Below are 9624 nucleotides of genomic sequence, written 5' to 3'. Positions count from 1 at the left end.
CAAACTCAGGTCTGATCCCCGGTACCACATGCTGTGTGGCCTTGGAACCCCGGGTGTGTCATGCCGGCCACCAATACTGGGTGCAGGTGGTACATGCTTGTAATTCCAGTGCTGGGAGGCTGAGACAGGAGGATCACTATGAGTCTGAGCTGCATAGCAAGACTCTGTACCAAATAAATTAATTAAAAATACTAAATTTACCTTGTAGGTTGATAGGAGGAGATCGTGCATTTATGGCACCCAACCTGAGGCCTGGCATAGAACAGCCATCACTAAGTGGCTGTTGCTACCACCACTGCTTGTTGTCTGGGTTTTGCAATGGACTGTTGGGACAAATAATATTGAGGCCGAATGTTAATGGGTTTAGCTATATTGCCGAACATTTAGCTCAGAAGCAGTAACACAAAGAGCATATTAGTGTTTAATGTGGTAACAGCTTGTTCTTTGAGCTAATATTAGTAAATGTATCTGAAGCCATCTGCTTGTATGAAATTGACAGTTTAAGAATAAATCCATCACTTGAGTGAATGCTTTTGTTTCAGCAAAGCTACAACACTGGAGAAGACCTATGGGCCTGCATGGATAGCCTATGGGCATTCATTTGCTGTTGAGAGTGAGCATGACCAGGCCATGGCTGCCTACTTTACAGCAGCACAGCTGATGAAAGGGTAAGACAGAGCATGCGGAGTGGACTTCAGGGGAGAGTTTGGTTTTTTGTTTTGGGGTCCCCCTGCTTTAGTAGAATCAGATGAAATTACTGTTATTGCCATTTGGTTGCTACACTAGAAACCATTATACTTCCTTTTATCTACTACGTTGTTTTTGTTTGCGATGGTGGTTTTTGTTTTGTGATACTGGGGATTGAACTTGGTACCCCGTACACTCGCCAGTCAGGTTCTTATGCCACTGAGCTATTTCCCTGGCCCTCACATCTACTTTATAATAGTAAAATAAGTATGGACAAGGAAGGGGAAAGAAGTTGAATTTGCTCATCAGCCTATGTCAATGTGAAAGGAGCTGTGAAATTAAGCCAGGGGAAGAGATGAATGTGGAAGCCCTTTTTCATGTGCTTGTGCAAAAATGAAAATATTCACGAGCCCACATGCTTTGCTGGCCCCACCCCTGGGCAGGCAGAGCCAGCCACTGATACCAGGTGTGGTGGCGCATGCCTTTAATCCCAGTGCTGAAGAGGCTGAAAATAGGAGGACCACTGAGTCTGGGCTGTGTAGTGAAACCCTGTACTGAATACATGGAAAAAATAATAAAATATTCTTTTTTTTTTTTCTCAAAACCGGGGATTGAACTCAGGCCCTTGTGCTTGCCAGGGAAGTGCTTATTCCACTGAGCCATCTCCCCGGCCCCTAATAAAATATTCTTGACCAAATTTATTATTATCCTCATTACTATTTGTTTCTCAATAAAATTAATTTAAAAATTTTTATTATTATCATATCTTACCCACTACCAGAAGTCGCTTGGTTGTGACTTGGTGATAATGTAGGACTATTTGCCAGTATTACCGGTTCATGTCACTATCATATACACAGTATTCATATGAATGTATCCTGAAAGTATATTTCTTTGGCAAGTAGAATAGTACAGTTATTCCCCTTGATTCTTTGGCTTCACGTTGATTACTCACTGCAGAGTTCTTTTTTTGTGGACAAATCTCACTGACTGATGACTCCATCCCTGTGGAGACAGGCAGTGGAAATGTGATGGTCCCCAGGGCTGGACTGCATTTTGCGTTCCTGTATCTCATGGCTCTTCTATTCAGTGCTGTGTGACCTTGGGAAAATTGCTTAACCCTTCTGAAAAATAGGAATGATTGCATAATTTACTGGTTTATTGTGAGGAATATTCAGTAATACCAATAAAAGATGTTGAACAGTGTCCTACATAGAATGTACTCAATAGAATTTTGCTACCTTTGCTCGTAAGATTTGGGTAGGGCCAAATACTTGTCTATCTTGAATTTTGATCTTAAGTTTGATTTGTCTTTTCATACTGTCAGACTCTGGCATTGGTTCTGCATGTGGATTATTTATCATCTCAGTTTTCTGTAGTTGTTAACTTTGATAGATATGTCTCTTACACTTAACTAGTCATCTATGGAAATACTGTGAAAGATGTAACTCCTTTGATAGGTTTTTTTTTAATGTATTTAGTACAGGGTCTCACTGCACTGATCAGACTCATAATGATCAAACCCTGGTCCCTAGCGCTTGTCTAAGCAGGCACTTCAGTCTGCTGAGCCGTCTGGCTGGCCCATTTCGATAGGTTTCTCAGCAGTGCAATGAAGAGATAAGAAAGGTAAAAGCAGCCTTTGTTAAGTCCAAAGACAGGAGAGGATCCAGGGCAGATGGGGAAAGCCTCTGACCTGAGACAGAGAGCTGGGGCTTTCATGGACTTCTGCTGGGGGCGAGTTGGAGGGGTGGTTTCAGTTACATGCAAGGAGCTAGTTGGGGTCTCCTGGGCGTGGGAAAGTGAGAGGAAATTGTATACAGGGTTGGAGTGGGGAAGAAGGAGGAGGTGGTCACTGGGAAGATAAGCTGCTGTTTTAGGGGCTTCAGCCATGTTAGATGACCACCGTAGTATTAGCAGTTTATACTGGGGCCAGAACCTGTCATCCTTAACTATGTTAGTCAGCTTGAGTTGCCATAACAAAATATCACAGACTGGATAATTTAAACAAGCAACTTATTTTCTCATGGCTCTGAAAGGCTGGAAGTACATGTTCAAGGTGCTAGCAGTTCCTGGCTTGCAGATGTCAGCTTCTCATAATGATCCTAGCTATTTGAATAGGGGCCTACTTGAGACCTCATTTAATTTTTACCGCCTTTCACAGGCTATGTCTCTGAATAGAGTCATGGTAGGGGTTAGACTTCATGTGTGAAGTTGAGGGTGTCCTATTCATCCATTTCAGAGCACTAACCGTGCCTCTTGGAAAAAATCTTCTGGGTTGAAGTCCTTTACCACATTGTTGATCACAAAAATGGGCTTCATACTTGCTTCAGTGTCTCCATCCTGTTTGCAAGGATGTGTGAGACCTTCTCCAATCTGTGTAGACACTCAGGTGCACTGCCTGCATATTTCTGCAATGAACCTGGTAAATAAGCAGCAAAAAATTCTCAGTAATTTATTAGCTTTTTTCTTTGGAATGCACGCTAAGGCCTGGCATCTTTTGATATTCTAGATGCTAGAAGTAGTAGTTGCTAGTTAGTTTTCTAACTAAGAATCAAAGTCAGTGACACGATCAGTATCTTTTTAGTGTTGTCCAGTCTAACAAATTTTGTTATTAAGCCAAGTGTGGTGGCACATTCCTCTAATTCCAGCACTCAGGAAGCTGAGGCAAGAGGATCATATCATAGCAAGTTCAGTTCCAGCCTGGGCTACAAATTGAGCTCAAGGCCACCCTGAACTGCACCGTGAGACCTAGTCTCAGAAAGACAAAAATAAATAAGTAAATAAAAATAAAACAAATGTCATTAAATTTTTGCATCAAGCTAAGATTTCCTTCTCAGAACAACTTTGCATTCTTCTCATTTTCTTGTGTTTGGATGCATCTTTGCAATAGAGTAAATATTTTTAAGTTTCCATTGTGATTTTTTTTTTTCTTTGACCTGGTTAATATGTTGAATTTCCGTATGTTTGTGAGCGACCTGTTTCCTTGTAGTACTGATTTCTCACATGATTCCCCTGTGGCTAGAGAACAGTCTTTGTGGTATCTCAGTCGTCTTCTATGAGCCAGCATAGGCTTGTTCCAGAGATTGCTCTGTTCTTTATTGTAAATGGAGCACCAAAATTTCAGTTTTAATGTCTGTTTCTCTCATAATTATGACAATTTCTACTTCATATATTCTAAAGCCCTTTTGTTAAGTACTTTGCCATCATGAATACTCTTCATAGATTGAGCCTTTCTTGTCTCTACTATTTCTTAAAGTCTTTTATTTAAGTCATACTAACTCTCCTTTGTTTTTGTGCTATCCTTTTCTGTCTGTATTAGCTTTTCACTGCTTTGACCTATTTCTGGAAAGCCAACCTAAAGGAGAAAGCTTTATTTGGGCTCCCAGGCCCAGAGGCTCAGGCCATGACCATGTGGTTCCATTACTGCTGGGCCCAGATAAAGCAGAATATCACTGTGGAGTGTATTGGTGGCGTGGAGGCGCTTATCTTTTGGCATCTAGGAAGCAGAGAGAAATAGTGTGTGTCCGTCTGTGGGAGGGAGCAGATGGCGGGGACTTGATATTTAGCCCCCAAGGGCGTTACCTCAAGGGTGTGTTTTTTTCAGCTGGGCCCTGCTTCTAAATTTCCATCACCTCCCAGAAGCCCATTTGATTAGGAACCCATGAGTGGGTTAATCTGGTGATGCGATCAGAGCCCTCATGAACCCATCAGTTCCCAAAAGACCACACTCTGAGCATTGCTACACTGGGAGCCAACTTTATAACACATGAGCCTTTGGGGAACATTCCAGATACAAACCTTAACAACATCCTTTTTCAACTGGCTCATGTCTTTGAATCTGAAGTCTACCTCTTAGAGACAACATATAATTAGATCATGTTCTTAACCCAGTCTTTGTCTTTTCGTTGGCACGTGTATTCTGTTTGCACTTAATATAGTTACTGACAAGTGGGATTTATGTCTGCCATTTTGTTCCTTGTTTTCTGTATTTTGTGGGTTGTTTGAATTCTGTTTTTCCATTACTGACTTTTTGTGTTAAGTAGCTGCTTCACAGTCAAACTGTCTTGGTCACCTCGTGTTTCTACATATGGTATATGTCTTTTTTTTTTTTTTTTTTTTTTTTTTATGTATCTAGTACAGGGTCTCACTAGACACCTCAGACTCATAGTGATCCTCCTGTCTCAACTTCCCCAGTACTGGGATTACAGGTATGCGCCACCACACCTGGTCTTGAGGGCTCGCTAGAGGCACCTGGCACAGGGCCAGCACCACATGTGGTACCGGCTTCCTTGTGCTTGCCTAGGCAGGTGCTTAGACTGCTGAGCTATCTCTGCAGCCCATATATCTATCTGTATATCTACACACATATGTGTGTGCGCACACACACTTTTTTTTCCTTAGTAGTGATGGTTAACATTTTCAAACAGTCTAATTTTTATTAAAACCAACTAAATCTCAGTAGTATACCAAAATAACATTACCCCAGCTTAGATCTATTTCCTTCTGCCTCCTTCCTGCCATTATTTTTTAAGCTAGTTTCATCCTACCCATTATAAGACTATTTGCACAGATTTAGAATTATTGTTTTACTTAATTGTCTTTTTCTTGTTTTGGTACTGGGGATTGAACTCAGGACCTTGTCAATTGTCTTTTATTCAGAAGAAACGACTTGCAAAAAAAAATATACATACACTGCTTTATATTTCCCAGTGTAGTTATTTTTACTGAACACATTTCTTTGTGTAGATTTCAGTTACTCTCTATTATCGGTTCATTTTAGCCTGGAGGACTCAATTTCTTTGCTTTTCTTTCTTTTTTTTTTTTTTTTTTTTTGGTACCAGGAATTGAACTCAGGTCCTTGGGCTTGCCAGGCAAGCACTTATTCAACTGAGCCATCTCCCTGGCCCCATCTTTTATATTTCTTGATGAGCAAGACTTCTACTGAAGAATTCTTTCAATTATCCATTATCATATTGATTACTTACTAATTCTTCCTTTTGCCTATTCAAATCTGCTTTTAAGTCTTTCTAATGAATGTTGTATTTCTTCACTTGTAATTGGCAACTCCAGAATTGCTGTTTAGTCCTTTTTAAAGATGTTTGTTGGCCAGGTGTGGTGGTGCACCCCTGCAACCACAACACTTAGGAGGCTGAGGCAGGAGGGTCACTGTGATTTCAGGGCTAGCCTGGACTACATGAGCGAGTACGAGGCCAGCATGCACTGTGTAGCAAGATCCCATCTCAAAAAACAAATAAAAAGCAGGTTGCAAAATACTGGTACAGCTTGTGTTCAATGTTGTTTAGAAATGGAATTGAGTGTATATTCTATATTAGAAGAAACAAATGGTAACCCTGGTTTTCTATGAAAGATTGAAATTATAGATTATTTTTGTTCCTTGATAGTTTTACATATTCCTTCTTTGAAATATTCTTAAATGGTCATTTATTATACTTACAATTAACTAGTAAAAAGACGTTATAAATAAATGAAACAATTTCTGTGTCTTTATTCTGTTTGGCGAGACATTCTTATATTTAATTTTCTAGACATAGTTATTAGAATGTTTAATATAGCTTATTTAAGGCGCTGTTAGGCCTTTTCTTGTGGCTTTTTTTCCCTATGCATGGGCCATATTTCCTTTTTTTGCCTATTTGTGTTGAAAGTAATGTAATGCAACATTTCTAACAATCAGATTCCCCATCCACCCCAGAACATACACTGAGTTCATTGTGTCCCTTGCTACGTGAGGCCACTTAAATGTTTTGGTTAGCTAGCTCCGCAGCTTTAACTCCATCTGCCTCAGTGAGGACACTTTTACTACATGCTGTTATTGGTCACCTGCCTCAGCTTTCCCTTGCTTTGTACACTGAGCCTTTAGGTCAGAGATGAGAGATTCAGCCTCCACAGGGCTTCCAAGTACTTGCATCGACCGGTAGAGGGTGGTGCCTTCTGGATCCTCAGCGCCCCAAGGAACATCTTACTCCTCGTGTGTCTTTCAATTTTTTGGCTAGCATTTGTTTGCACGCACTGGCATAGCTGCCTCAGGTAGCTGCAGTGATAAATAATGATGTTGGTTGTTCTCAACAAGTGAAGCAGAGACAGACCTCTTCTCACCAAGAGCTGTGTGGTCAAATAAGAGGCTAGGAAGAGCCTTTCCCAGGGCTGTAGGTCCTCTGCTGCAGAAGCTCCACACTGCTGCTGCTTCCAGTGACTGCTGGGCCAAGGATTGTACCACTGCTGCCACTGCTAAAAGGGCTTGCTAGGGCAAAAGACAGGCACAGTATATTTTAAGCCCCACAAGTGTGCTGTGCTTACCCAGAGCTAGGTGTTTCCTTGAACATCCGCTTGATCTTCGGTTAACTCCTGAAGTTCTGAAAAAGTTGATTTTGATAACATTTGTCACTGTTCTTGTTGATTTTATGGATAGATTCTAGAAGTGACAACTGATTGGTCTAAAATCCAATTAGCTGTTCATTAACTATTAGTAAACAGAAAAAGATAAATGTGTTTTTGGCTACCATTGAATGATTTTGCAGGTAATATCTGAAGTTAAAAAATTTCTACTGAATTGCCAACTTGTTTTGGTTTTGAATAGACATTTCTTATGTTTTTAGGTGTCATCTGCCAATGCTGTATATTGGATTAGAATATGGTTTGACTAATAACTCAAAACTGGCTGAAAGATTCTTTGGCCAAGCTCTGAGCATTGCACCAGAAGACCCTTTTGTAATCCATGAGGTTGGCGTGGTTGCCTTTCAGAATGGAGAGTGAGTATCCAAGGCCTCAGCCACTCTGTTGGCTCTGTGAGTGACACTTCCCGCACCAGAGTTTAATTGACCAAGGTGACCCAGTAGCATTTTTATTTTTATGTTGTTCTTTTAGGAGATGGAAGTTAAAGAGAAATGTTAAACACTGCCTTCTTGGATTTCCTTATAATCCCAAACCCATCTTTTGATTTTCCTTGATTTTGGCTGCCACAAGTTCTTATTCTACAGTGTGACATGAAGGTTCTAGGATCCTTAGTCACCTCTGTCAGTGAGGGTTAGACACGTACTTAAAGTTTTCCCACAATTTTTGAAACTAGTAAACCAGAAAATTAATCTAATTAGAATCACCCAACACTGGGCGTGGTAGAGCATGCCTGTAATCCCAGTGCTGGGGAGGCTGAAAACAGGAGGATCACTATGCGTATGAGCTGCGTAGTGAGACCCTGTACCAAATACATTAAAAAAAAAAAAAAGAAAGAAAAAGAATCATCCAGTCTGGTGTCCAGATCAGTTGAGCCTTTTCTGTAGCCTTTGATATTAATAAATTATTTGATCTACTCAAAAAGAAAAATATCTAATTCTTTTCATTAGATTATACAAAAATTTAAAACAGTAAATCAGTAATGCATGTTAAACAGGGTGTCTGACGGAAACACACAAAACAAGTCTATTCATGACCAGTTATGCTCAGAGGTTTTCAGAACCTTAAATACCACAAATCATGAGAATCAACTTTCCAAAATTCTGAACTCATAGTATTAATACCATAAGATTAACATTTATCTAACTTAAATTTCATTTGAATCATTTATTCTCAGGAGATTACCCCATCTATTTTCAATGCTACCAGAAAAAGATAACTAAAATTTTTTATTTTAATGTTTATATGTGCTAATTTTGAATAACCTGCAGCCTTTATTCCCTCTATTTTTTAGGTGGAAAACAGCAGAAAAATGGTTTCTTGATGCTTTGGAAAAAATCAAAGCAATCGGGAATGAGGTATCTGTGTAATAGCTGTACATACACTCATATATACCACTGAGCATACTTACTGTTACTTACCCTAACACCTGTCATAACAAATGGCGTGGTGGCGTAAAATTGTTAGATAATGAACTGTTTTACCACATGGCAAAAATGAGGTGGTTTCTGATGAAGGGACAGATGTTGGGTGTTTGCTTCTGGGTCACATGGGAGCAGTCAGATATGTGGGATGATTGGGAACTGAACATGTGGGATGGCTAGTAGAACTTGATGGGCACTGCCGCTTCTAACAAGTACCTCTCTAGACCTGGTGCTAGGAGCCTGGTGCTTGACTTGGGGGTTGGGGATAGGGGCCCTGCAGTTAGTAGTAGATCTACTTCCATGGTAACTGTCATTTGAATTCAGACCTTTGGTTACTGTCCCTTACCGTGTGCTATGCATTTAGACCTGTGCGTGTTTAAAGTCTTTGGCTAGGTTGTCATGTATGAAAGGTGCACCTGATGAATTGGTGCTATGATAGCCCTCCAACAAGCCAGGATCTGTATGCACTGGCATTATTTTAAAGTAGTAACAATTTAGATGTAAACTTATATAGGTAAAGTATATGCAAGTCAGATTCCCAGTTCTTTCAGCTATACCAATCTTTTTCTCTTGTGACAACTACAGTGCAGGCCCCCTATAGTGGCAGTTTCCCTGTCCCCTTAGATTCAGCTTTACGTCTTTTGGTGTCCTAGTTGTCATCTGAATTTATTTCTACACATTTACTCCTCAGCTAAGTCTTAGATGATTCTCTGTGATCTTTATGTTTTTCTTTAGTCTGGCCTAGAAGCAGAAGTGCAGACTTTCAGGTCTGCTGAATGCAAATGGTGGCATAGAAAAGTCTGAGAAGCATGCTTCTGAGCCACATGTAAAATTGGAAGTACAGGGATGGGGAGATAGCTTGGTGATCTAAGCACCTGCCTGGCAAGTGCAAGGACCCAGGTTCGATCCCTGGTACCACATGACGTGTGGGCCCCAGAATCCTGGGCACACTGTGCCAGCCACTAAAACCAGGTATGGTGGCACATGCCTATAATCCCAGCACCAGGGAGGCTGAGACAGTAGGATCACTACAAGTCCAAGCTTTATAGCAAAACCCTATACCAAATAGATAAATAATTTAAAAGAAAAGTTGTTTTTAAAATAA

General features: G+C 40.4%; 1 protein-coding gene across 3 annotated transcripts in view; it reads left to right on the top strand.

The window, feature by feature from the left end:
- Cdc16 (cell division cycle 16) overlaps positions 1-9624 on the top strand; it is a 35829-nt gene that overhangs the window by 16847 nt on the left and 9358 nt on the right. For all 3 annotated transcript variants that reach the window (XR_002821089.1, XM_023715183.1, XM_004631146.2), the window contains exons 12-14: positions 543-668; positions 7302-7454; positions 8390-8453. Coding sequence is in view for 2 of the 3 variants with exons in the window: in XM_023715183.1 (XP_023570951.1) it covers positions 543-668; positions 7302-7454; positions 8390-8453 (343 nt within the window). In the remaining variant the exon portion in view is untranslated. The remainder of the gene's footprint in view (positions 1-542; positions 669-7301; positions 7455-8389; positions 8454-9624) is intronic.

The sequence above is a fragment of the Octodon degus genome, unplaced genomic scaffold (assembly GCF_000260255.1).
Source record: "Octodon degus isolate 3935 unplaced genomic scaffold, OctDeg1.0 scaffold00039, whole genome shotgun sequence".
Classification (NCBI taxonomy): Eukaryota; Metazoa; Chordata; class Mammalia; order Rodentia; family Octodontidae; genus Octodon; species Octodon degus.
The sequence above is the reverse complement of the archived record's forward strand: the minus strand, read 5'-3'. Positions and strand labels throughout refer to the sequence as shown.